The 27993-nt window shown below is 61.3% G+C and overlaps 1 protein-coding gene across 1 annotated transcript; it reads right to left on the bottom strand.

The window, feature by feature from the left end:
* Positions 1–385: 385 nt before the first annotated feature.
* Positions 386–27382, bottom strand: MAP2K3 (mitogen-activated protein kinase kinase 3). Its single transcript, XM_014832321.3, has 12 exons — positions 27155–27382; positions 13199–13265; positions 12826–12874; positions 11703–11816; positions 11405–11524; positions 9803–9919; positions 8770–8821; positions 7542–7669; positions 6919–6996; positions 3049–3188; positions 1998–2043; positions 386–1423 (listed from the first exon to the last, which is right to left on the bottom strand). Exons 1-12 carry the CDS (start codon positions 27201–27203, stop codon positions 1340–1342), a joined length of 1044 nt encoding a protein of 347 aa, XP_014687807.1. The 5' UTR covers positions 27204–27382; the 3' UTR covers positions 386–1339.
* Positions 27383–27993: the final 611 nt, after the last annotated feature.

Below are 27993 nucleotides of genomic sequence, written 5' to 3' on the forward strand. Positions count from 1 at the left end.
CTCCATCGTACAAGTTTTGTGCCTCTGGACAAGTGACTTCAGCTCTCTGGGCCTGTCTTCTCAACGAGGTGACAGTGCCAGCCCTGGGTGCAGCACCTGGCATGTGCTCGGCGCCCTGTGTATCTGGCAGTGAATCCTCAATGACAGTGGGACAGCAGCCCTGCCAGCAGCCTGGGCCTGCTGCTCTGTCCAGCACCTGGCACAGGGCCTGGGACCTGCTCACAGCCCCCTGGGAACTCTGGTGTCCTCATGGGTGAAGGCTTAGTGGGCAGGCCCCTGCTCTCCCTACCACACTGCCCTGGCCCTGGGACAGGGGTCCTTCTAGGGCCACAGACCTTCCCCGAGGAGTGGGGCTTGCCCTCATGATACACAGTCTCACAGAACCTTTTGTGCCACTTTGTTTTGTTTTGTTTTTAATTAAAACAGCAATCAGATAACTGCCCTAATCCATCAGGGATAGGACCCAGGATGGGCAGACCTTTCTTCAAAAAAATATATTTTCTTTTTTTTTTTTAAACAACACCGAAAGCAAATCCACAGCCCCTGTGGAGCCGGTCCCCAAGAAGAATGAGCTGGATGGTTCCCCTAGCACCTCTCTGAGCAGGGACTTGGGCCCGTCCCGAGACCACAGCCAGAGCAGAGGGTGGGTCTCGGCCTGCTGGTCCCCAGGGGGTGGCAGAACAGGGATCGGCTCCACACCATGCGAGGAACACAAGTCAAACCCACAAAGCAGGAGAAAAACTCAAGAGGATAAATTAAAAAAAAGTGAAACGACACCCTGGAGGTGGCAGGCCCGGGGAGGCGACCCAAGTGGCCTTAGGGCCCCGTCTGCCAGTGCTGGGGGGGGCCTCAGGAGGCTCTGGCATCTCCCTGTGGGGGCTCAGAGGGATTCACATGGCTCATCCACCTGTGCGTTCCCCCCACTGATGCTGGGACCGAGGTGTGGCCACCCTGGGCCAGAGTGTGCAAAGTCCATTCAGTCAAGAGATAAAAAAATATACAACTTGGGTGGCATCCAGGCCTGGGCTGGGGCAGCGGCCTGCACACAGGCACAGCTGCCTTCTCTCTGAGGGGCAGCAGCATCTGGCGGGGGGCATTCAGGCCCCTCCAAGTCCAGGGTCTTGGGGGCTGGAGACTTGGGGTCCTTGGAGCAGCACAGGCAGAGGCACTGGTGGGGCCCACCTGGGGACCCCGGTGGTCGCGTTCTTTGGCACTTGGGACCAATGGCCTGTTGCCAAGCCCAGTGGGAGCAGCCCCTCCGTGCCCCCTGGAGCGCCCCGGCCAGGACGGCAGCAGCTTATGGGTGCGGACCAGCGCTGCTCCCCCAGAGGCGCCGGCCCTACGAGTCCTCCCCCAGGATCTCCTTCACAAAGGCAGCAATGTCCGTCTTCTTGGTTTTGTGCAAGGTGAAGAAAGGGTGCTCCTAGTAGGGGACAGGAGAAGAGTGAGGCAGAAGTGCCCCCACACCCTCAAATTAGCCCCAGCCCCTGCGTGCTCCTCCTGCCTGGCGAACTCCTACTCATCCCTCTAGGAGCTCTGCCCCCAGGAAGTCCTCCCTGCTAGGGACAGCGCTGATGGCTTCCTCCTCAGCCCTCCTCCAACCATCTTCTGGACACGCTAAACTCACTTTTCCCCACACATGCCAGGCCTCTGACCCCGATGGGCCTTCTGCTTGGAATGCCCTCCCCACCCTCTCCATCAGCGGGTAAATCCTTATTCATCCTTCCAGCCTCCGCTCAAATGGCACCTCCTCTGTGAAGCCTTCCCTGATGTCTTTGGATAAAATGGTGCACCTGCTTGCCACCCCCACCCTCTGCACCACCCACCCCAGCACTGCCTGAGCCCCGCTCCACAGGGCCTGGCCTGGATGAACGCCCGCCCTAGCTCCAAGACTGACTAATGCAGGGGCCGGCCAGAGGTGCTGCCCACCTCTGTGCAAGGGGATGCAGCCCCCTCCCGGAGAGCCCCACCCAGCCTCTGTTCCCGCCCACACTCACCATTAGCTCCAGGTAGCTCATGCGCTCCGCGGGGTTCTTCCTCAGGCTAGGAGAGAACAGGGCAGGTGGGCCGGGCCGGCACCGAGGAGGTGAGTCCAGCCCTCACCCCTGACTGGGCAGTGAGGGGACTAAGTGCTCCTGGGGCTCAGGGAATAAGGGCGGGACTGTTCTGGGGAGCTCCCGAGGGTGGAGTGGGTCTGTAGGTGCACACGACAGAGGCCTGGGCCAAGCTGCTTTGCTCTCGGGTTGTAGGCTCTCTAATCTCTGTCATGATTGGGGGAACTCCCAAAGATCCCAATCCCAAATGACACCAAACACTGCAGTCACCAGTCACACCAAAGGGGCAACTGCTCGGGGGAGGGAGGCCCCAGCCGAAGGGGTCGAGGGGACCAATGACCCTGTTTGCCAGGCTCATCTGTTTTCAGTCTTTCTTATCTTCCAGTAAAAAAAACAAAGGCTACAAATTTTCCTCTGAGTACCTCTTTGCCCACAACAGAGATGTCGATGTGTTCTGTTCTCATTTTCACTGCTAAATAGATTGTAATGTTATATTTCAAATCTTTCCCATAACCCACAAGTTATTTAGAAGAATTTACTATGAATTTCCATGAAGCTTTTCCCTCTTTGGTCACAGACTTCTTGTTTTATTTAATTATGCACAGAGAACATGACTTTGCCTTTTTTCCTTTTTCCCTATTTCCTTTGTAATCTCAAACACAATCTTCATAAGGCTCCCGTGAGCATTCTTTAATTTGGCACAAAGTTCTAAACATCAATAAAAGCAAATTTGTTTATGCTATTCAAATCCTCTTTTTGTTTTCTTTTTCAGTCCACCTGCTCTGTCCATTTCGAGAAAGACTATATTAAAACCTCCCCAAGGACCACAGTTTGTCAGCTCTCCTTGTGCTCTATTTCTGCCGTGCATATTGTGATGCTATACTGTTTGGGTTTATTTGCTAAAGGAGAAGGGGACCAGCCCCAGGGCAGACAGGGGATCTGGCCGGGGCAGGAGGGAGTGCTGACTGGGGCTCGGGGAGGGCTGGAGACTCACCACTGTGCAGTGAAGTCCACAAACTCGGGGGAGAAACGGTCAGCTGGGAGCTGGGGGGACGGCTCCTCCACCACCTGCTTCAGCTGCTGGAACGGGGTCCCCCAGGACTCATAAGGAAAACGTAGAATGGCCATCTCGATCTGCAGTGGGGACAGTGGCACTGGTCAGATGCCAAGGGCTGAGCAGTGAGGCAGGTCAAAGGGCTGACAGGTGACATCAGACCAAAGATGAAAGCCAGCGGAACACAAGCAGTTAGTTCCTCTGACCCAGCTGGCAGAAAGACCTGCCATGGTCAGGTTTTCAAACAATCTGAATTTGGAAGATTTTACATAGAAACCCAGGTTCCAGCTAATCTGGAAAAATCAGAGCTGGCAACCCTGGGCCCCTTCCCGCAAGGCAGCAGAAAGGACCTGGACGGGCATCAGGCTGCTATTTAGCACGGCCCCGCTGTGCCCGGCATCTCCGGAGTGTCCTGGTGTCTGCTGCCATTTGTCGGAGCAGCTGACGCCGAGGTGAAAGGACACATGAGGTCTGCCTGGGCCCTGCCTGGAACAGCGCAGAGGCTCCTCGCTGCCAGCCATGGGCACCGTGGAGGCCTCAACTCAAACAAGCACTTCATGTGGGCAAGTGGTACCTGAACAGATCACTAAGCACCACGCTAGGAAGGGCCTTCCCACACGGCTGAAGGCGCCTCTCCAGCGAGGCACAAGCCCCAGACAGAGGACACCACGCAGGACGGGGCCTTGTCTGTGTCCCTTCACGGGACAGGCCCAGGCTTCCTCCGAGAATTTTCACTGATGCCAACAAGCAGAAGGGAGCGCCCCAGCGGCCTGCCTGAGTTTATGATCAGGAAAACAAAAAAGTCTCCAAACCCTGACAGAGGAATCCCTTTCCTGGTAATTTTTTCTAAAAAGCTCAAAAAATGAAAAACACAAAAACAGCATCTGAGCACAAAGCTGCACAATGTGGTGTCACCTGTGACAGCAGATGTGAGAAGCAGCCTAAGTGTCCGGCACCAGGGGGCAGCCTGCCACAGAGCAGCGGGCGTGGCCATAGCCTTGAGGCCACATGAGGGCAGAGCCTTCCAGGCACCACCCGTGTCTCCACTGAGGCCCTTTCCACTTTCCAGCCAGTGGCTGCACTCGGGTACCACCAGAGCACCTCAGGGTGGGCTCCATGAGGACCGGAGGGAGACCACCAAGGGCGTGCCTGGCACACAGCACCTCACTGGTCGTCCCCAGGATGACTGCAATCTCCAAAGGACAGAACACATGGACAGCTGGTGGCCTGCTGTATCCAGGGCTGGTGGCACTGGCTGTGGAGTCTTAGGAAGAAAGGCCTGCAGGGCTTTACAACAGCCCAGAGAAAGAGGAATGCCATGATGCTAGGAGGAAAAAGCAAAATAAAAACTATGTATGTTTTTTGAAAAGAGCCCAAACATCTAGAAGGAAACACCTAACGGTGGCAGCTGACGACGCGGGAAGGGCTATGTGCCTGTGTGTGCACAGCCGCGTGAGCTGTTGCTCCCTCTGATGTCTCCTCTGTGGGTTCCCGGAGTGTTCTGTTACTTGTCCAACTTGTGGGGAAAACCTAACCTGCCCCAGGCAGCTGGTCCCCCAGGGGGCCTGCCAGGCCCCGCCCACGGCGCAGTCTATCTCCCCTGGAACCTGGGTGGGCCTGTGACTTGCTTTGACCAACACAATGAGGCAGAAGAGGGGTGGGGCCACTCCCCGGCGAGCACTCAAGAGCACTCCCCTTGTGGAAGCCAGCCACCAGGAAGGAGCTCTCCCCCGCTTGCCCGCCATGAGGAAGCCCAGCTGCAGGGAGGCCCCATGTTTGCAAAGCCTTCTTGGACCTTCTAGCAGCCTAGCCCTGACCCTGGCCAGATCCAGGTGGAGTGGAAGAACCGCCCAGCTGAGCCCAGCCCAGAAGGCAGAAACATGAGAAATAATACAGTCTTTGGTTTCAGTCACTAGGTTCTGGAGCCATCTGTCACACAGCACATGGTAACTGAAAGGTGCGCTGAGCACACACTTGTCCACCTTCCACTGGAGACAGCAGAAGGTCTCCAGGAATGAGGACGGATGAACAGACAGAGGCGGGAGCAGGGGCAGCGTATGTGTGGGGTGGTCATGAGCATGGTCTCTGGCACCCCCACCAGCTCTGGAGAGGCTGTAAATACGGCAAGCACTTGTTCTTGTTATTTTTTAACTCAGGAGTTGGAAAACTCTTATCTGCAGGGATAGTATCCACCTTTAGACTTTGGATATTCCTCTCCACTTTAAAGAAAAAAACTTTAATTGAAAATAACGTGTCGGCAGTATTTTTTTTTTTTTGAGGAAGATTAGCCCTGAACTAACATCTGCTGCCAATCCTCCTCTTTTTGCTGAGGAAGACTGGCCCTGAGCTAACACCTGTGCCTATCTTCCTCTACTTTATATGTGGGACGCCTGCCACAGCATGGCTTGACAAGCGGTGCATAGGTCCACACCTGGGATACGAACTCGTGAACCTCGGGCCACCAAAGCGGAACGTGCGAACTTAACCACTGCGCACGGGCCAGCCCCGCTGTCGGCAGTATTAAGGAAAATGGACGGTATCACCCAATTCCACGTCTCCTACAAAATGCTTGTGATTCTGTCCCTTCCCCATCATCTCTGTGTACAGACACAGCTCACCAAGTTGGTCATATGACAGTGACAGGACCACGATAATAATAACCACAATATCAGTACGCCCAGAACTCTCACGTCGACCCTGAACTCCCACTGCCACCCGTTCCCTGACCTCCCCTGGACCCACCCCACCCCGCCTCAGGGCCTCGCCCCACACCCTTGTGCCCCCTCGCCTCCTCAGAGCTCGCAGTGCTGTCCCCACCACCCCAGAGTCCCAGCCCCCCTGCTCCTCTCCACAGCCCTCCACCTCACACGCTTCACTGACTGGTTTGGTGACTGACCCGCTCCCTGCCCCAACACGAGGAAGCCAGAGGGATGGGGCAGGGAGCGTGCTGACACCAGGAAACGTCAGGGACAAACTCACACCCGGACACTCCAGGGAACCCCGGAGGCTGGGATGGGGGCGGGGGGACGACGACACTCAGGCTGGCCCCGTTTCTCTGTGCATCCAGGTCTCAGGCCAAGCCCCCTAACACTGGCAGGGGCTTCACACCGTCATCGTTGCTGTCCCCCCAGCCCGTTCTCTTTGTGGATGCCAGAACAGGCTTTCTAAATAACTAACTTACCCTCGACCCACACCTGAGCTGAGCCCTGACTCGGGCAGGGCGGGGGTTCTCCCGGGCAGCTCTAGAAAGAACACGAGGTGCATGGGCCCAGGCCTGCCCCTGGACCTCAGATGCAGCCCCCAGCCCAGCTGAGGGCTGGGCATCCGCCCCACCCGACCCAAGCCCCACAGGCCAGAACTGAGAGCCCACCCACCCCACCCATCCTACCACACCCATGGAAACACACCAGGACCCCACAGGCAACATACTCCTCACAGAGAAACAATTCTTTAAAGATTTTTACCATTTTGCTTTTGAAACGACGTGCATACCAGGGGCTCGCTTAATTTGGGATTGCTGTGATTTCTCGACAAGCACCAGGAGCTCCGGGGAAAGTGCAATGGACGAGTTACCCCCGACATCAAGAACTCTGGTGAAGGGCACACCTCACTGCCAGGGAGGGCATGCTGCCTGCAGACACTCCCTAAGGACAGTGTCGCCTTTGATAGCACATTTCCGTCTCGGGCTTTGAAGCTGATGCTTTTGTCCGAGGCCTGAACTATGTCACACACCTCCCAAAAGCTCAGACTGGGCACAGCCCTGGCCCGCGCCCACGCCCTCCCCTGCCCGCCGGGCAAGCCACACGGTACCATGGTGATGCCGAGGCTCCAGACGTCCGACTTGACATTGTAGCCCTTCTGGTTTAGCTCCGGGTTGATTCTCTCGGGCTGCAAGAGGGCCAGTGAGGTGTGAGCTCCCAGCCCAGGGGCAGGGGCTAGCCTGGGGGCCGCCCAAGGCTCCCTCAGCTAAGTTTACCTCCCATCCCAAATTGAGGGGTCAGTGCTCATCCTGTCTCAGCTCCCCAAGCAAAAGATGAGAAAACCAAGGCCAGTGAGAGCCAGGGTCTTGCAGTGAAGACCCAAGTCTTGCCTCCCAGCTACCCCCGGGGGAGGGGGGTGTCCCACATTCAGGACACTGGGGGAGGGGCAGGACTGCACAGACCCCACGAGCTGCCTCCATGTGGGTGTCCGCGAAACTTATCATCCAAAATGGGCACTTGGGGGGCACAGTTAATAACAGGGGTAGAAAGGAGCTGCTTGGGCAGGCTGGGTGGCAGGTTGCCTCCTCTGTGGCAGGAAATACGGAGCCTAGGGGAGGCGATGGACAGAGGACGTGGCCAGAGAGGGTGAGACCTGGCAGTTTTCTCCCAGGTGTGTCCTCTCCTGAACCTCAGCCGCGGCCCAGGACTCAGGGTGGCGCAGGGACCACTCACAGCCATGTAGGGCTTGCAGCCGGCATCCATTGTCTTGGCCACAGAATCCACCAAGTAGCCACTGATCCCAAAGTCACACATCTTGACGTGGCCCTCCTTGTTGATGAGGACGTTGGATGGCTTCACGTCTGCCAGGAACAGAAGACACCTTTCTCAGCTCCGGGTTGTGGTGCTCGACTGGAGGCTCGTTCTATGCCCCAGCCGCCCTGGAGAAGATGCTGCTGGGGCCCAGGCAGCAGATGAAGGACTGAAGCTCCGAGAGGCACTGCCCCAGCCCAGGGTCACACAGCTGGTGGCGTAGCCAGGACGCGCCCCACCTCTGTGTCAGCACTCCGGACACGCAGTCAGGAGGCAGAGCCTCGCCCCAGCCACGCAGCCTCACAGCCAGGCCTTAGCCTCTGCTTCCCCGCACCACCTCTGGCTCTGGGGTCCTCCTGGGCCAGAGGGACACTGACGGGGTGAGAACCAAGAAACCAGGCAAACGTCCACGCCAAGGTCGGCAAGTCGGCCAGGTGGCTCAGGGCAGCAGCTCGGACACAGGAGGCCGGCCTGCGTGATGAGCCGCCTCACGACTCGAGGTCAACATGGAGCGGCTACAGGTGAACAGCTGGGTTCCTCCAGCAATGGCACACCCACAACACATCACCCCACCTATGCCCTACGGAGACGCGCATGAGGACAGACATATGCAGAAACAGCACTGGAATGTTCCATGCTCAAATCCCAACAGTGATGACCTGCGGGTGGGGCTGGGCCGGGGTGTGGGGGATGTGAGGGCAGGGACTGACCAGGAAGGGCTGAAAGAATATTCTGGGATGGGGTGGAGGGGGAAATGCTGCATCTCGACACAGCGGGAGCTGCCCAGTGTGAACTCCGGTCAGACCCAGTGAGTGCTAACTCCGGTGTGGATGCTTCACGACCCACAGACAACAGGTCAAAGCAAAACCAGCCAGCCTCCCCAGAGCAAGGTCCGTGTGGTCCTTGCTCTGAGTACCAGCAACCCTAAGGGAGGTGGCGGGCTGAGGAAAATGGCGAACTGGAGAGCGGCCTGGACTGGGAAGCAGGCTCGGCTCCCAACCCCAACAGGCACATCAGCATCCATCACCCCTCAAGCCTCAGTTGGCTCCTCCTGGAAACGGAGAGGCCCACGCGCCTCGCAGGCCTGGGCGAAACCGTGTCTGTGAGGAGCCTGCGGGCCGCTCTCCCTGGCTGGCAGCCGGGTACTGACCTCTGTGGATCACGGACAGCTTGCTGTGCAGGTGCTCCAGCGCCCTCACGATCTGGCATTCGGGAGAGGGACAAGGGAGAGACAGGACTGACGTGACTCCGGCTGAGTCAACGATGACAGCCATAAGCCTACCCCCGAGCCCGTCTGTCCCCTCTCCCACGTCCACGCCCCAGCCCCTCACTACCCCAGGCTCCTGCGCACACCCCAACACTGGCCCTGCTGTCCTGGCATTCTGGGTACAGACACACCGGCCTCCTGCTCCACTCTGAGCGGCCAGGGTCTCGGGCCGAGCCTTTACTAGAGAAATGAGCTACCCGACACCCTGCAGAATGGAGACCTGTGACCCCCTGGGCGGCCGTCCCCACCCCCTGCTGGGCTCTGTGTAGAACCCAGCCCTCTGCAGGCTCCCTGCCTCCTCTCCTCTGCCTCAGCAGGGCCAGTGGCCTACGTGCTTGGAGCCATACCCCTCAGGAACTACCCCACAGAGTCTGACTCACTACCCAGGTGGAGGATGTGTGAAGCGCCCCCAGGGCAGTAAGGACTGGGAACCCCAGGACGGCTGATTCCGTTTCCTTTTTTCCTTTGACTGCTGGGATGCTCAAGCCCAGGGTTGCTGCCCTCTTCTAGGAACATTCAACCTCAAAAGGCAAATATTTGGACGGACCTCTCTTTCTCCCGACTTAGCTTGCACCTCGGTGAGCTCCTCAGGGCGTTTCAGTAGGAGGAAGTTGGAAATGCTAAGTCCCTTTTCAAAATGGCCTCAGAAGCTCAGGACTTACACACACAGACCTGGAGCTCTGGGATTTGCCAAATCCGAGCGGCTCTGGGAGCCCCAGGCTGCGGGGTCTCTGCAGCAAGAAGGCTGCGGTCCCGGGTGGGAGCTGGGCCTCCAGGGGGCAGATGCAGGCTCAGGGCCACAGCTCTCCACCCAAGACACACCGCCCAGCCAGGCTCTGCGCCTGCCGCAACTGGGCCGGGGCCTCTGGCTGTGTATGTTGAACCCCCAACCCCGCGGGGGCCTGAGGCCACTCACAGACACGGCGATCTCCCCCAGAATGTCCTCTGGAATCGTCATGTTCTTTTCGAGCACCTTCCGGTAGAACTTGTCCAGGGACGTGTCCATGAGCTCCATGCAGATCCACACATCTCCCTGGGGTGAACACTGGAGGTCAGCCCGGGCCCACCAGGGCCACTCCTGTGACAGGACAGTCTGCCCTGTGCCAGCGCCAGCCCACCCCCCTCAGCCCGCAGGCACTTACTCAGCTGCCAACTCCTCCACTCTGCCTCCCAAAGTCTCTCCACCTGCCTGCTGCTCCACCCACCAGGTCTGCCTGTGCTGCCAGGTCCACACGCCAGCCTCCCCCAGCTCTGTCGCCTCTGGTCTCCCCCAGTCCCCTGCAGCTGGTCCCTAACTCCAGTGAAGTTTCTAGGGAGAAGTGACTAAAACACAAGCCTGATTGTGTCGCTCCAACAGGGGCTTCAGGGACCAGGCGCGCCAGCTCAGCTCCATGACCCAGCCTTGCAGACCCCTCCTTGCCTCAGTCCCCACGGCCCCCAGCACACATGGCTTGTCCCAAATCTGACCTTGGCAGATGGTTCCCTCCTCCACTTGCAGTGTCCTAACCCTCACCCCCGCCCCAGCGCCCCAGCATCTCCTGCGCATCCTTCAGGAGACCTTCCGAAAAGGCTGGGTGCAGCATCTCAAGATCTTGGGGTACCCGCAGGCCCCTGGGCATCTCTGGCAGCTCTGAGCTGGCATGTGGTGAGGCCTGGGCGTGCGTCTGTCCCCCAGTGGCACAGGGACAGACATCCTGCACCCAGCACAATGCGGGCGCTTAGCCAATCGGATGACTGGATGATGAAGTGCTGACCCACCACTGGGTCTAGTGCACCCAGCAAGCGCAGAGACCCGCAGGTGCTCGAGGAGCAAGGCCGGGCATGGGGAGCCCTGAGCTCACCCCCGAACTCTAGGTAGTGACTCACCAGCGCAAGCTCAGCGCACCCAATCCAGACTCCTGGTCCCTGTGGGCACCCCACCCCAGCCCTTCACGCTGTCCTCGGCAGAAGCCCACCCTTCACCCTCCCTGGCCTAGCTCTCAATCCCTCTCTCACCCCACATCCAGTATTTCCGGTAGACCAGAATCGGACCCCCACCCACCTTCACGGCTGCCCCTGGTCAGAGCCCCACCCCACTGGCCTGGACGCCGGCGAAGCACATGGTCACACAGGCAGAGCCGTGCAGCACACTCTAGAGTACCAGGCCCCGGGCCACGTCATTTCATCATCATGACAACTTTGTGAAATAGGTACAATCACTACCCTCATCTCACAAACAAGGAAACTATGGCACAGAGCGGGGTCCTGACAGCCAGGAAGCAAGGGAGCCCAGTGGTCCGGCACCTGGCCCGAGCTCTCCAGAACCTGGCTCTGCGGTGTGACAAGCAGGCAGGGCCTCCGTGTCACTCACACCTGTGAGCACTGGCACATGGGAGCACTCAGCAAGGGTCTGGGAGTGATGCCGGGCTGCAGGTTGGACCGACGGGGCAGGTGTGAGCATGGAAGGCAGGTGGAGGGCAGCCTGAGCTGCCAGTCCCCCGCCCAGCACCCACCTCCCACCCTCCCACCAGGACCACACCTCTCTGAAAAGGGCCCCATAGAAGGTGACGGTGTAGAAGCAGTCGACTGTGCGCATGTTGACATCCAAGTCCATGAGCAGACGCTTCTGCTCCTGCGAGTTCACGGTGTCCCGGATCCGCTGTAGGGGAGAGGACGGTGCTTCAGGGGCCACGCAACAGGGGTGAGCACCTCCCTGTCCCTTCTCTGAGGGCCAGGAGCTCTGAGGGGTACCCACAGGCAGGCTCAGCCCCTAGGCCTCCTCCGGGCAGCCTCCAGGTGCCTTGGCAGGGTTGGGCTGGGGCGGGGGCTCTGCTCACCTTCACAGCCATGATGGTGCCACTCTGGGCATGTCGCACCTTCTCCACCACCCCATAGGCCCCTCGGCCCAGCTCCGAGATGGTCACCAGGTCATCAGCCTCCACCTCAAAGTTCTTAGAGGACAGAAAAGAGAGAGGGTTGGTGGTGGCCAAGCTGGGAGCCAGCCCTCACACCTGGCCCAGTGGAAACAGCTGGGGCAGCAGAAAGAGAAGATGGCCAGTCAGTCAGATCTGTCCCCAAGTCTTATACCAACCACTTTCTGCTGTGTGGCCTGGGGCAAGTCACTTCACCTTTCTGAGCCTCCCATCAAAAATGCCCAAAGGCTGTGGCGAGGCATAAATCAGACGGCCTGTGCACGTTCCCAGTGGCGCAGGAGCCCCAGGGAGAACCTCCTCGCCCACCCCACTGCGGTGCTGAGAATCAGTCATTCATTCCACCAATCTTTATGGAGCACCAGCCACATGCGAGTCCCTGTTTCAGGCACTGGGGCCGCAGAGATGACAAAACAAAGGTCTTGCTCTCAGATGGGCAGTGTGGGCCACCTACTCTCTCTTGTGAAAGACAGATAATAAGGAACAAGCAAGTAGATGAACAGGACAGCAGACAGTGACGAACATGGGGGGAAATAAGCCTCGGAAGGGCTGTCAGCCAAGGAGAGGCCCCCAGAGCGGAGTCTCTGCCTGGAGACCCTCGGCATGTCCTGTGGGGGACGCACAGTCCCTGAGCCAGCATCTCCATCACCAGTGCCCAAGCCATCAGGAGGTGCATGTGAAATGCAGGGTCCCAGGCAGCGGCGTACCTGAGGGTACAGCCAGGAGTGCATGTTCAACACGCTGTTCCCACAGGTGACGTGGGCACACGTGGCCCATGACCCAAACTCTGAGGTCAAGAAACTTCAGACCAGCTCTGGTTCGCAGGACCCTGGGGCAGCCCCGTTCCCGACAGGAGGGCTGGAGAGTGGGTACCAGGGCCACACGGCCGGCAGCCAGGGAGCAGGCTCCTGGCCAAAGCCCAGCTCTGTCCACCCCCCACAGCCATCCCAGGGGCCCCAAGGGGGTCAGACGAAGACACTGAGGCTCGAAGACACGCAGGCCTCAGCCCAGACGAGCAGCCCACACCAACCCTGTCTCCAATGGTGATGAAGGTCCGGGAGTCCAGGTTCCGGGGCGGTCTGCAGGGAGAGAGCAGGCCCCGTGAGCCTCCGAGAGAGCCGCAGCCTCCCCGGACCAGGACCCCCGCCAGCAGGGGCAGAGGCCCACCCCAAGGCACCCCATCTCCGCCACTGCGGAGCACCCATGCGGTCACACGGACACGGCGGGGCCTCGCCTTCCGCCTCTGCGACGGCGAGAAGGGCACGGGGCCGACCGCAGGGCCTGCGAGCCCCATGGCCACCCAGCAGGCCCAGCTCGCAGGAGGCGCCGCTGCTGGCTCCCTCCACCTGCCCCTCAGGAGGCCTCTCCAGGCTGAGCTGGGGGAGAAACTGAGGCCAACTCACGTGGGGTTGGGCACAGGAGGCTTGGACACGCAGGTTATCCGTAAATCCCTCTTCCTCTTGGATTTTCCTAGAAGAGAGTGAAGGCATGGGTTCAGGTCAATGCTCAATCAATCCACGTCCTGGGGGACCCTGGGTTGGACAAAGCTGGGGACAGAGATGACCCAGGCCCCCTGCCCTCCAGAGGCCCCAGTGCAGAGACAGGCTGAGGGTCAGTGTGGTCAGCGCTGGGATGGGGTCCCGGAGCCTCTGGGTGCCCAGAGGACGTGACCAGCCCATGCTGGACAGGCCCAAGCACTGCCAGTGCCGCCGGGAGCCGGCTGCAGGCCGCCACCCAATACGCACCTCCGGGAAGACAACACCTCAGGTGCACACTCCCAAGGAGACGGCTCGTGGCAGACCTGCCCCCACAGGGTGCCGCCAAGCCGCTGCTGAGCCCCACCCCAGGGGACGGGGCCACGTCTGAGCAGCCTCTTGCCAGGCCCCTGCTCTCCCACCCCAGGCAGAAGGCCTACGTCCCAAGTTTCTGTTAAGAGCTGAAGTGTGCCCCCTGAAGATTCATCTGTTGAAGTCCTGAGCCCTAGCACCTCAAAGTGTGACCCTAATGGAGATGGAGTCGCTACAGAGATGACCAGGTCATAGTGAGGTCATTAGGGCGGGCCTAAGCAACATGACCAGTGTCCTTATAAAAAGGGGAAATCTGGACACAGAGAAGGACATGCACAGAGGGAAGACGACGTGAAGTCACAGGGAGAAGACGACGGCGTGCAACTTCCTCCCTCCCGGCCCCGCCCACACCTTGATCTTGGACTTCCGGCCCCCAGAGCTGGAGACGGGAAGCTTCTGTCTTTTCAGCCCCAGGTCTGGTCTGCGGTGCTTTGTCCTGGCGGCCCCAGGAAACTGTTACGGCCTCTGTCCCCTGCTGTGGTGCTCACCGTGGCGGAGGAGCATCTAAGGTACACAGAGCTCCACTCAGGTCCCAGCTCTGCTGCCCACCCCTCCTCTGAGCCTTGATTTCCCCATCTGTCACCCTGGACCGGATGCTCACCTCAGGGGCGGCTGGGAGGCTTGGAGTGGACGCAGGCTGAGGAGCCCCTGGCCAAAGCCTGGTGCCCATTTCTTTCCCATCCTGAAAAGTTCCTGCCTTGGCTGCCCTCTCTGAGGGCACCCCAGGAAGATGCTCCCTTCTCCAGGGCAGCGGGCAGCCTGAGCCCTGAGGTAGCACCTCCCTCACCCTGACCCCTGAGGACAGGCCAGGGGGATCACCTCCCCAAGCCACACTGTGCACACTCTTGGGCTGGCTGAGAGTGTGGCCAGGCGCCTGCATGCAGCCGGGCTGAAGGGGGTCAGCGCACGGGTGCTGGACGGTGCACGGTTCGGAGGCACCATGAAGCCTGGTGGCGAGGAGCAGGGCGGGCTGAGTCTGGAGCCCCCACTCCCAGGCACCTGGCAAGGGGCTCCATTTTCCAGAGGAAGAAAGGGACTTGCCCAGTCACCAAGCATGTGGGTGGCCAAGCTGGGACCAGACCACGGCTCCCTGGAACCACCCCATCAGAAAGGTGCCGCCCACACACCTGCTCCTGCTGGGTGTCCCTCCCACCTCAGGGCCAGCCCACCCCCTGCTCCGTTCGCAGTGGCGTGCACCAAGCACTGGGAGGCCGCAGGCCCTGCAGCCACCTCTGAACCGGCTCGGAACCGGTCAGTGGCTGCCTGGCCCTGCTGAGCGGCCTCAGTGCCGCACTGTGAGCCTGGCACGGCCCACACACGCAGGCCGGCACCGCTGTGGAGTGAGGGAAGAGGCTGTCATTGCTGCTGGGAAGATGAGGCCCAGGCCCAGCTACACTTGGAACTGCACGAACAGCCACGAAACGGAACGACCGTGGCAAGGATGGGTCCCTGCGCCTGCGCTGGGGTGGGGCAGAGCGCAGGGGTGCTACAGGCACACACCTGCAGCCTCGCACAGAAGGCACCCCAGGGACCGCCAGATGCCAGGCCCCAGGGTGCATTCATTTGTGCTCTAGCAGCCAGTAGCCCTGACCCAGGCGGCCCCCATGCCCGATACCAAGTCAGTGCCCAATGGCACATTCCACAACCCAGAGCCAGGGGGGTCCACTGTCTCCACACCAGCCTCTTGGTACAACTCTACAGGCAAAAGCATGGGCTCTCTCTCCCCATGTTCAAATCCCACCTTTGCCCCTTACAGGCTGGGTGACTTTGGGCAAGTCTGGACGCCTTTCTGAGCCTCAGTACCCTCCTCTCTACAATGGGGCTGGAAACAGCACCCGCAGTGGAGCCCTTGTGAAAGCAGGAGCACAGCGCCAGCCGACCTGGAGGCCTCAGGGAACGACTTTCGACAGACAGACGACAGCAGCAGCTGCAGTACAGGCCACCCAGCGATCCCGCCCAGGGAGAGTCCCAGCTGCCTGACGACGCCCCGCCGCTGCGCCTCCGCCCACTTCACAGGGACGCCTGCGGCCAGGCCTCAGGGCCGGGGCTCCCCAGAAGCTCCTTCACCCACCAAAGCGACACACTCCGACGCGGCGGCGGAGCTCTCAGCCTCTCCCTGCCTGGGGAGACCGAGGCTCCGAGGGGAAGTCGCAGCACAGGGAGCCAGGGGCCAGCTGGGTCCCTTCTGGGCCTGCAGACTCAGAGAGCCAGTGGCCAGCAGCGCCCACGGCACAGCCAGGCCTGTGCTCTCCCCGACGGGCCACGCTGGGCGCCTCGGGCCGCACGGAACCCCGCTCACCGGCTCTCGGGGCCAGCATGTCCCCCAGAAGGAGGGACACTGAGAAAAGCGAGGCCATTTCTGGGCTCTCCCTGGCTGAGAAGCCACCGCCAACCTCTGGGGGCCGAGACTGGTGCAGGCCACTGGCCACAGAACACCAGTTCTGCCCGCGCTGAGTCCCGGCAGATGCTCCTCTCCGCCCCTCAGGTCCCACATCTGCGACGCGGAGCACGGAGAAAGGCCCGCCCGCCGGGCACGGAGTCTCCTCTGCCGGCACGAGGCGCGGGCTATGGCACACGGTAGGCGGCCCTATCCTGGCCCATGAACGGCCGCCAGGGTCACTGTTGCCTCTCCACAGCGGTAAGAGGGTCCATTGTAGGTAGCGGGGGTGACAGGCAGCTTTTACTCTTGACTCGATGCTTTTGTAAGCAGAAAGGAAAACACCTTCTGTGAGAGGTCAGCACCTGCTCGGGCTCCCTACGCTCAGCCCAGGCGCACCGTCCTCTGGCTCAGGCCCCATACCCAGCTCCCACCTAGGAATTTGGGAACGTCGTAAGACGTGCTCCCCCTCACCAAGCCTTAGTTTCCCCATCTGCCAAGGGACTTTCCGTGCCAGGCGGGTGAGGACCACGTGAGGAGGAGCGAGGCTCACAGTAGAGGTGGGCTCCCAGCCACCCTTCTGCCAGGCCTGGGGAGGGCCAGAGGCTGTGGTGAGCACAGGGGCTGGGTGGGCTAGGGAGTGCGGTCCGGCCTTCTTGCCCACCTGCCCATCAGGGTCACCAGACTTGCGTCTGGAGTGACACGGACTCCACGGGGCAACCAGGCCAGCTGTCAGAGGCCGTGCTTGAGGTCACCATGGAGATGGCCCAGAAACAGGCCGCAGGCCACCAGCCGCTGCCACCGTCCACTGAAGACGTCAGCGCGGGGCCCAGATGGCCAGGCAGCCCAGGGCTGACGAGGTGCGGGCCCATGGAGGGACCCATCCCCACAACAAATGGAGGATCGCGGGCCACCACCGGCAAACCACAGCAAGCCCGCCAGCCTCAGCCTGCAGGGCCCCAGACGGGCACCGCACCAGCATCGGCGTGTCCTCAGTGGGCCCCTTCTCCCAGCAGCACCACAGGCAGGGAGCATGAGTCCAGCCACTGCCCCGACGGACACAGACAGTGCAGCCCACCCCCCGCCACCTCACCAGCCCTCGCCATTCCTGGAGTAAACCACCTGCTTTCCCACCTCACGGCTTCACACACTCTGTTCTCTCTGCCCAGAATGCTCTTCCCTGTGCCTCGTCCCGGCTGATGACCCTCACCTTTCGCCTCTTCAGAGAGGCTTTCCTGATCATCCAGCTAAGCCCCCGTCACTGGCTCTCCCTGTGCCCAGCTGGCTTCTCTCTGTCACTTCTCACAAGTCGCCATTCTGTAGTTACTGCTCAGAGGGAGCTAGCAAAATGCTCATGAGCACTGACTCTGGAGCCAGGCAGACTGAGTGCAAACTACAACTCTACCACTTCCTGGCTGTGTGCCCTCAGGGAAATGACTTAACCTCTCTGGGCATCATGGCCTCAACTGTGAAATGGGGATAACAGACCAACCTCCCAGGTCATCAGGCATGTCCAGCGAGGTTATCCGTGGCATGCCTTAGCAGTATCTGACCAACGAAGATTAGACTGAGCCATCTGGAAACATGCAGTACCCAAGATAGCGCCAGGCCCCCGGCCCCAGAAACCACTGCAAATAGTCCCAGCAGCCCCAGAGGGCAGTGTGATTGTGGGTCCATTGTGCCAAGGTGGTCAGAGAGGAGAGGGGCTTGCCTGCGCTCACAGAGGAGTCTGTGGGGGGCGTGACACAGGTCTGTCTGGCCTCATGACCAACAGGGCCTGAGAGAGGCCCTCCCCTGCCGCCACCCCCAGGCCCGGGGAGGTTCTACCCAGACTGGACTACGCCCTCCTTCTCGGGGCCCGTCCCCAGGGATGGGGAGGCAGGGGCGAGCAGCCCTCAGCAGGGACCCTGCCGGCTTTGCTCAGTGTGGGGCAGACCACTCCACACCACACACACTCAGCCACACCCCACAGCTTCCCAATGTATTATTCCCACCCCCTACTTTTGGGTATGTCAGGAGCTTCTCGCGATTTCCAATCCCACCAGAGAAGTCCTGGGCCCTGAGTGTCCGTGCCCCTGAGATGAGGGACTATGTGCCACTGCAGAGACACGGGAGACCAGATGTCCCAAGGCCACCCAGGCCCCTCCCAGACCTGCCCCACTCAGCTGATCACCTCTTTCCTGTGGGGGTCCCCTGGAGAGATATCGAGGCCAACCCACCCCCACTACACAGGTGGTAAACTGAGGCCCCGAGAAGGGGACGGGCAGCAGATTTGCCTGACAGCTGCTGTCTGTGGCCTTGACGAGCCCAGGCCTGTGCCCCGCAGCTGACACTCAGTATCCGTGCTTGCTGAGGTCGTCACACCAGCGCAGCGTTGCTGCTCCACGGCGGGGGCACTCAGAGCGCCCAGCTCACGGACGGGCACTGAGGCGCAGAGGCATGAAGCAGGAACAGCCAGGACAGGCCTCAGACCCACGTCTGCCCGAGGCTGTAGCCTCCTCCCCACGGTCTCTCTGAGGAGCTTTCAGGGGCCACCACAGCCAAGCACGGGCAGGGAGCAGGGACAGACATGGCTCTGCAAGCAGGGGCCAGCTGGGCCTCCAGTGTGGCAGGGCCCTCTCCCCAGGTCCCAGACGAGGGGAGGGCTCTCCCTTTTACTGAACACCTCTGCGTGCCAAGCCTGGCCCCTGCTGCGGTCCTGTCTGGACCCCAGTCCACAGGCAAGCAACAGACGGGGCCGTGCAGGCCACTCCACCCCACTGCCTGGCCTCTCTCCTCCCAGCCACGGGGTGGCCACCTGGCCCCTCTGCCTCTCAGGGCCTTTCTCATCTGCAGAGCACACGGGGAGGACTCCACATCATCCCTTCCCCAGCAAGCAGACAGGGCTCCGCCCTCCCGAAATGACGCTCTGGTCACAGACTTGTGGCAATGTCTGAAAACACTCTGTCACAACTTGGGGGGTGCTACTGGCCTCTAGTGGGTAGAGTCCAGAGACGGTGCCCCACAACCCAGAATGACCCAGCTAAAACCGGCCACAGTGCAGGGCTGGACTCAGGCTGCGGGGAAAGACAAGACCACAAAGGAGCAAGGGAGCACCCATGGGAGCCAGTGCAGGCGACTTGCGACGCGTCCCCGCATGCTCAGCACTCTGCAGGAGGAGGCTGGGGAGGGGCATTGCTGAGGCCGCCGGGAGCCGCGAGAGCCAGGCCGGTACAGGCACGGGGCAAGTGCACGGGGCGTGGGGCGTGGGCCGAGGGAGCGAGGCAGGGAGGCCGAGCGGCGGGGCACAGGGAGCAGCTCACGGGGCCAGTGCCCTGGAGGGTGACTCGGCCCTGTCCATGTGCCCGGCTGACCAGAAGTCCACTCATGGAGCTCAGCCCTGAGGCCCAGCTCCCAGAAGGAAAAGAAGAGCGGGAGGCAACATGGGCGAGCCGGGCCTGTGCTAGGCGCCCCCCTGCTCCTTCGAGCGGCTTGGCACCCCAGAGGCAGGGACGAGCAGGACCCGCTGCACAGAGGAGGATGCGGAGGCCACGGCGGGGAAAGCCGAGGCCGCACGGCGGGGTCGGAGGGAGGAACGCTGGCTCCGAGAGGAACGGAGGCTCCAAGCGGAAGCAAGAAACCACCTTTCCGTACCTCTGAGACCCTCCTGACAGGCAGTTCCAGCCACCAAATGTGAGGAATTTATCAGAACAGAGCAGGAAGGAAGAAACCTCCTCGAAGCCGCAGCCAGGCTGCTGTGGCCCTGGGCCTCGCGTCCTCCTCCGTCTAAAGGGGGCGGCGGGGCTCCCGGCAGCAGGCCCGCTTGGCACTGGACGGTGTCCAGGAGGCTGTCCAGCACAGGCAAGGCCAGAGGCCCACGGACTCACCCAGGGTCACACACCAGGGCAGCAGCAGAGCCAGGACGTGAGCTCCCGGGCCTGTGCTTCCCCCTGGGGCCACCAGATCCTGCCTCCCCACACCTCAGCCATGGCCACGACGGCGTGCCCCCAGCCACGCTGGCAGAGGCCAACAGAGACTGAGTGGGGAAGGAGGAGCTATGGCATCAAGAGACCTGAGCTGCTGTGTGACTGTAGGCAAGCCACACCTCCTCTCTGAACCTCAATTTCCTCCCTTGACATTCAGAGTGCGAACGCCTTGACCTCCAAGAGAGGACAAGCTAAGCTCCCAGGACAGACCTATGTGACCTCAGGCAAGGAACACCACTCTAGGCCACGTACCCTGCCGTGAGTGGTGACAACACACCACAGTGCTGGGGACCCGTGGGGCGAGATGAGAGCGGGCACAAAATGGGTTGGATTGGCGGCAGCCCTGGCCCTGGCCCAAAGGCCTCCAGTCATCAAGGTGGGTCCCCAGACCACAGTGTGGGCCCCGAGACTGTGAAGCCCAAGCCCTAGGCTTCGAGAGGCTGCAAGTGGAGGCGTGTTCCCTGAGCGACGTCGTCGGCCTGCCCAGAGCCTCGGGGGCGAGGCTCCCACAGGCTCCCCTCGGGCCACCGGGAGCATGGACAGCCCGGCTCCAGCTCGTGAAGACAGGAAAAGCACCTTTCCTTAACAAACGCTGTTCGTGCCTTTATCACCATTAGTATCAAACAACATCTTATAAACATGGGGTCGACAGGGAGAAATAGCTAAAAAGACATTCTTGGAGGTAGAAACGCCAACACGTAGCTCAGGTGCAAATTCAGCATGGCCTGGGCACCTAGAATGCCCGTGGACTCAACAGTCTCCTGGCGGGCCTGAGGGGTGGAGTCTCATTCTCTCTGTGGGGCTGGGAACAGGGAGGCACGGGGGTGGGGGCACAAAGGGAGTCCAGGAGGAGCCAGGCAAGACCCAGCCCCTCCCACCTGGCCGTCCCTACAGGCTGGCCCAGGAGGCTCTCACTGCCCCTTCCTGCATCTGCCCCAGGCAACCCGGGATGGGGCAAACGGTGCCAGTAGCAAGAGGGCACAGGGTAGCCCAGAAGGCCAAGGCGCAGACTCACAGAAGGACAAAGAAGGTAAGGGACATTCTCCAGCCCCCACCCAGGCCTCCTGCCCACACCGCAGCAGCCACTGACAAAATGCTTACTTACTGGGTGCAGAGCAATGCACCCTATTTACTCCCAATTGTGCCCAAACACCTCTGCTGACATCCAAGGCCCTTCATGTGTCACTTCACACCCACTGGCTCAGGCAATCCTTAAGACAAACCTTCCAAGTTGGTAGCACAGTGTTAGCACAGTGATGCATATGAGAAAAATCAGGGCTGTCAGTACAGCTGCACAGGCCGGGCACTGCACAATTTGCACCCAGGAATTTAAGATGCACTTAAAGCAACAAGAACAGCAGCTGCACACACTCATATACACTAACTCTGAGCCAGCCCCCACACTCACACTTCCACTTGTCAACACACTGAATCCTCCTAACAACCCTGCCACTTAGTTTCTAGTATCAACCCCACGATGCCAATGAAGAAATGGAGGCCACGCAGCTCGTGAGTGAGGCTGAGACAGGCCTGAGCCTGGCAGCAGCTCAAGCCTCTCCCCACCATCACACAGCAGTGCTGGCCCCACGGACGACAGTGGACTCTGCAGGACACTGAGCTTAAATACACCACATGTGTGTTAGAGCTCAATTAAAAAATAACAAACAAACGATTAATACAAAAGTCAGGACAGCTGTTAGGGAGATGCCATTCCGAGGGGACTGAGGGCACGGCAATCCTCAATTTTTTTATCTGGGTATTGGGTACACAGAAGTCATTTTATTTTTATTTTTTAAAATACAGGGGTACATTCTACATATGCTTTTGATGTCTATGATATATTCACAATTAAAAACTTAAAAAGGAACAGAAGGCCCCACCTGCCGGCTGGGGCCTGGCCAGGAGGTGTCAGCACTGCAGGGCGCAGCCCGGCCCAGGCATGGCAGGAGGGTCAGTGCAGAGCCACTGGGGAAAGGGCGCCAGCTGGGAGGGGCAGCTGCACATGGCCTCCCCAGAGAAGCCAGGTGGGCCCTGGAATGCCAGCTCAGCCATGACACCCCAGAGAGGACCCTCAGGGCAGGGGAGGGTGACAGGGACCTGTGATGGGGGGAGCCCTGGGCGGAGCCTGGTGGCCCTCTCGGGGTCGCACGCGGGCCCAGACTTGGTATCTGGGAGTTGCAGAGGGGCCCACCACACTGCCACCCCACTGCCCAGCCCATCTGCTCTGCATGCCCTTTCCACGAAGCTTTCCAGGGTCCCATGGTCACTGCTGGGAGAGGCACCCACAGAAGCAGCTGGGCAGGCCTGACCACGTGGCAACGCCAAGAGGCCCAGCTGAGGTGGAGGCATGGACCATTGCTGGGGCTGCGAACCCCAACGTCAGCGGGAGCTGAGCTCAGGGCAGCCCTGCTCACAGCCCCATCCAGCTGGCATGGGGCTCTTGGTGCAGTGTCCTCCGTGCTGCTCCCAGCATTCTTCCTCTGAGGCCCAACAGTGACACACTGCACCTCTCCTGAGACACTGAGAACGCTCCCTACGGCCGCCTGCTCCCAGCCAGGCCCTGCATCCCCGCTGCTCCCCCAGCTTGGCCCTACTGTCCACCGACACACCTGACCTTCAATCTGGACTCTCAGAACCACTGCTCCCAAGGACCCCTTCTGCTCCCCAGGCAGAGCTCCTCGACAGCCAGGGCACTCCTGGCTCCCCCGGCCCCACAGCCAGCACTGCAACCGGCACCAGGAAGTTCCACCCACTGAGGGCTGGCCGAGGAAGGCGCATCCTCCTGAGTCCCTGGCCACAAGTTGGGGGAGGAATACCTGCAGAAAGAGGCAGGCACTCAGGCCTCTCTGTGCCCCACGGGCCTCCCCAAAAAGGCCCAAATGGCAAGGGAGCCCCCAGCTCCCGCCTGGGGACCAGTGGGGAAAGAGCCTGGTCCATTCTGGCTGGCATTACAGGACCTGCAGCCAGAGCGTCCTCATGTCAGAGAGCTTGTAAGTCCATCACCGGCTTCCCCATCCACCAGTGCACAACTGCCATGACCAAAGCAAGAAAATAATCCCTGACGCCAATTGTTTGACAAACTCCATCTCCAGTCTTCACCACCACAAAGCAAGGAAGAGGTGTTTACTCCCACTTTACAGAAGAGGAGACCAAGGGTCAGAGAGGGCACATGAGGAAGTCAGGAAGCAGTGGAGCGAGTCAGAATTCCAACACAGGCCCAACCAGCCCGCAAGCCCAGGCTCTGCTCCCACTTCCTGTCTTGCCAAGGTCCTTTGTGGACAGAGGACAGTCTTGCTGTGCCCAGGGCCTGACACTTAGCAAGAGCAGAAGGAGGCAGTCTCCATCCATCCTTGTAGCTGCCAGCGGGACAGGCAGGCAGGGCCCCACTCCCACTCGCAGGGGAGCAGACCGGGCCTCTCCCCTGGAGTGGGCCGTGCTCAGGGCTCTGCCGTTGTTTACGGAGGGCGACGCCTGGACAGACCAGGCCTGTCAGACAGCACACACAGAAGGGGCTGGGCTGGGCTGGGCCCGTGGTCGTCACTCTCCAGGCCTGTCCTCCAGGAGCTCACACTGACCCCGCACCAGTCCTGCTCTCAGCCTCCCAGAGCGCCCGCAGTGCATCTGAGCCTGAGGAGCGCCGGGCCGGGGGTGAACGGCCGCTGCCACCTGCTCCTGCTCCAGTGCGACAGGAAGCAGGGCCCTTGCCTAACAGAGGAAGTTCCTGGGCGGGGCGGGCACAGGCCCAGGAGGCCCGCCGGGGGTCCCAGCCCAGTCCCAGGTCCAGGAAGTGGGTCGCCTCCCATGTCCAGCTCAGGGCCAGAGGCCAACCTGCAAGGCCAAGGCTCACAGCCCCGGCCTACCCAGCAGCTGTGGCTTTGCCCCTCGAGGTAGCAGCCAGTCGGCCAGCATGCCCAGGAGGTGAGTCAGCACCCAGTGCCCACTGACTCACCCGCCGGAAGCCCCCGCTGCCCGGCCCTCTCCCAACACGGGCCGCTGAGCACTCTGCTCCCTTCAGGCCCTGCGCCACAGGCTGGCTGATAGTTTCCTGTGCGTCACGCCAGGGGTGGGGGAAGTCCCCAAGGTGCCACCCTCCAGGCTTTCCGACAGCCGGCTTGGGACAGGACCTGGGGGCGGGGGCAGCAGCCACAGGAGGCAAGGTCAGGATGCAGACAGTGCTTGCCCCCTGCAGCCTCAGTGTCCCTGTTGGGCAGCCGGGAGCCACATGAAGACCAACCAGGAAGAGCCTGCGGGGGCAGTGACAGCATGTGGACGGCGCCCCTGAGGACAGACGGGGCTCAAGGCAGCAGACCCAAACACGCGCCTACCAAATGTGCCCCTGCCCACTGGCCCAGCGCCAGCTGCCCTTGGCCTCTGACCTCAGCCAAAGATGGCAGGTGGGCAAGGAGGCCAGGGAAAACCAGCAGGGTTCTAGGGCCTGGGGCCTTGCACACTCCCAGAAAACTGCACCGGCCTGAGGCCTGGAGGACGGATGGGCAGGCACCCGGCGCAGGCAGGAGGTGCAAAGGCACAGCTTCCTCAAGGCCAAGCACCGACCACGCCCTGCTTGTCCAAATTCCTCTGAGAAGGTGGAGAAGAGCACGAGGCTGGGGCCCGGGCCCGGATGGGGAGGGCACAGGGGCCCTCAGCACTGCAGACTCCGTCCCACCACTCCCTCTGTCTGACCTCAGTCTTGACATCTGTCAAATGGGTCAGACTAAAGCAGCATGAAGTGTGCCAAGTGTGAAGGGCTGTGCACGCAAGAGGCATCACCTCTGGCTCAGTCCGTCCTCCGGCCCAGGACGGCCTCCTAGACGGAGGTGCGATGGGGGGTGGAGATGTCCCGCCAGTTCAGCTCAAGTGGCCAGCCCAGGAGTGGGACGCAGAGGAGCACTGGGGGGACCTGTGGAGACACACAGCCCTGGATGGAACCCTAGCTCCATCTGTCACAGCCATGTGACCTCAGGCAAGGCACTGAATGCCTCTGAGCCTGTTTCCTCCTCTGTAAACGGGGCTGTGAGGAATAAATGGGAGAGCACGTTGCACACGGAAAAACCTTGATAAGTGGGAGCTCTTGGGATTTTTGGTGAGGGGGGCATTGTGGTTCCCCACACCTCTTTCCACAGACCCCAAAGAGGCTGACAGGGTTCCTAGGTCTTATGGAGGCCCCTAACCCTCCATCCAGCCCTCCCAACATTATCTGTTACCTCAAGCCACAAACTGGAAATTCATCCTGGCCTTCTCTCTGCAGAGAGGCTCAGAGAGGGCAATCCCAGGACTCAAGTCACACAGCATATGGGGATTGAGCAGTGTCTCCCCAAAGTGCTTTTTCCCTTCACATCCATAATCCCTCTCCCTTCACAACCCTGCAACTTGAACTCTTATTTTGATGAGACATTCCCTGTCTGGAAGAGCTGAAAGAGGCTTCAAAAACAAACACTGCTTCCAACCTCTTCCTTCTACCCATGAAAACACTGTGGCCCAGAGAGGCTGACGGCCCTGCCCTAAGTCCCACAGCACCGACCCAGCCAGGCCTAGACCCTGAGCTGGAGAAGAGGAGAAGTGTCTGATTTCGCGGTTCTGCACGGGGGGGGGAAGCCTCTGACTTCCCGGTTCCCAGGCTCCACGAGGTCTGCACAGTACAAGTCCCTCCCCAGACACCTCCCTCCCCACTCCCGAGTGCCTCCCGCGTTACTCACAGCCGTTGGGCAATGGTCAGGGATCCAGCCTCCCGGACCTCCCACTTACGTAAGACGTAATTATCCCGCCCACCCGCCGGCCGGCTGGGCTCTGGCCCACAGCCCGCAGCAGGGGCAGCGAAGAACCCACAGCCTCCCCAGGACCCCACATGCCCTCCCACTACCTGGGCCCCTCCAGGGAAAGAGAGGTAGAGACAAGCCCTGATTAGAGGCCCACTAAGTGCCAGCTGTTACCCTTCTCCCCCTCACTCTGCAGCTGCACCCCAAACAGAGGCAAGGCCTTGACCTTGCATGGCTGAGGCCCTTCCAGTAAGAAAAACGGTAACAGGAACAAGACGCACAGCAGCCGTCCCTGCCTCAGCACCCACCACGCGCCCGGCCCAGGCTGAGCTCTTCAGCTCGCTGCCCTCGCTCGCTTCAAACTTAGCACTCACTACCTTAGGTCATACTCCGGGGGTCCACTCCCACTTCACAGACACGGAAACCGAGGCCCTCAGGCACCTCTGTCGCTGGTGGGAGGCAGGAGCAGGTCTAGAGAGCCAGGAGGCAGCCCCCTCATTACAGCTACGTCCAGTTAGGAAGTCTCTCCCATGACCCAGCCTGCTGAGACTCCGACAAGCCAAAAACGTCCTTTCCGCCTCCTGCAAAAACCCCCTTCGGCCCTCAAGCCCCGTCCCCCCCCAGCACGAGAAATCCTGCTGCCACAGCCACCACCTCACAGAAACGTCAGGGAGCTAGCTGGCTGCTTGGAGGAGACAAGAGCAAGCCAAATTGCACGCCCAGCACCCTGGCCTAGCAGCTCGCCCAGGACCCACCCATAGCAGAGACAGGCCAGGTAGCCGTCAACCCTGGAGACATCGGGGTGCAGGAGAGGGTGAGGTCCCCAAGTGCACAGAGAAGCCTGCAAGTGGAGACAAAGAGCTGACAGACAGAGGCCGTGCATTAGGGCAGGGTGGGAAGCCAAAAGAGGTTGCTGGGGGCAGCAAGACGGGGTGCAGGCCGGCCAGGATTGGGGCGATGTGGGGCTTACAAGGATGGAGAGAGTTGGGGAAGAACAGGGATTTCTGAGCTGGAGTGTGGCCAGGGCACCACATGGGGGGGCCCGGGGAGGATCCAGTGAGATCCCCAGCAAGGGAGCATCGCTGGAGCCCAGATGGGGAGTCAGCGAAGTTCAGCCCGGACACAGCCCTGCGACCCAGAAGTGAAGGGGGCCGGGGGCAGGATCGGCGTGAAGCCCACCTGGATCCAGCTGAGGGGCCCAGATTGGGAGAGCTCCTGTCCAGGGTGCAGCTACTGCCTAAAGGAGCAGGTCGGAGGGAGGCTGCCGACCCGGAGCGGGGAGATCAGTCCTAGCCCTTCCCCTGGCTCCGGGCCGGGATGCAGTCCCGAGTCGGAAGCCGCCGCCGGGTCCGGGACGGCTGGGGTGGGACCGCGGGGGCCGGGGGCCGCGGCGCGGGCCGGAAGGCGCGCCTACCTTTGGCCGAGGGCAGACCGGCGGGCTGGCTCGAGGCGGGCGGCTCCATGGCGCAGGCGGGTCCGGGGCGGCGGGCACTAGTCGACAGGGCGGCGGGCTCGGCCCGGGCAGAGCGAGCTCATGGCCGCGGGCGGCGAAGGCGGCGGGGACGCGCTCCACGGGCGGCGCCGGGCGACTGGGCAGCGCCGCGGGCCGCCGGACGGCGCCGACGCAGGCCCCGCCCCTGCCGCCGATTGGCCCGCCGCCCGGAGCCTCTGCCTATCAGACGCCGCCCTGGCCTGCCTGTCAAGGGCGAGCCCCGCCCCGCGCGCCCAGACCCCGCCCCCCGCCGCCCGCGAAGCCCGGGCCGCCTGCCCGCCCGCCGGGCGCCGTCCGGGAAGCCGGGCCGCGGCCGCGGAGGGGCTTCAAGAGCGTCGCGAGTCAGGGACCCCTGAGCCTCCTTCCGCATCTGTGAGACTGACCGCGACGGCGCTGGCGCCGCCGGTGAGAAGGGGACCCTCTGTCGCGGACACTCAGTAAACGTTTGTTGACCGAATATCTTAAAGGGCTTAGCACAGCCCCCGGCTTCAGCGAACGTCCGCCGGGCGCCCAGCCTGTGTCGGCGCCGTGCCGGCGGGTGGGGTACAGTGGTGAACTTGGGGGACCCGCTGAGAAGTCAGTAAATGGAGCTCTAGTGGTTGTGTCGTCACTGCCCCCCGTTCTACACATGGGGAAACTGAGTCTCCGCGGGAGTAAGATGGCGTTTCAGTGCCTTTGACTCCGCTCGGCAAGCCTTGGCCGAGGTCTCCTCCTGGCCTCTCCCGGGCCTGGGTTCTCTCCTCCTGTCCGCCTGGGGCTGA

This window comes from Equus asinus, chromosome 13 (genome assembly GCF_041296235.1).
Source record: "Equus asinus isolate D_3611 breed Donkey chromosome 13, EquAss-T2T_v2, whole genome shotgun sequence".
Taxonomy (NCBI): Eukaryota; Metazoa; Chordata; class Mammalia; order Perissodactyla; family Equidae; genus Equus; species Equus asinus.

Bases quoted from the DNA above. Each gene is read 5' to 3' on its own strand.
- MAP2K3 (XM_014832321.3), bottom strand. From the start codon at position 27,203: ATGGAGCCGCCCGCCTCGAGCCAGCCCGCCGGTCTGCCCTCGGCCAAA. The intron at 11,817-12,825 runs GTTGGTGTGGGC...CTGTCCTCTAAG, and splicing joins TCATCACCATTGGAGACAGG to AACTTTGAGGTGGAGGCTGA. The intron at 8,822-9,802 runs GTGAGTGGCCTC...CCCGAATGCCAG, and splicing joins TGGGGGAGATCGCCGTGTCT to ATCGTGAGGGCGCTGGAGCA.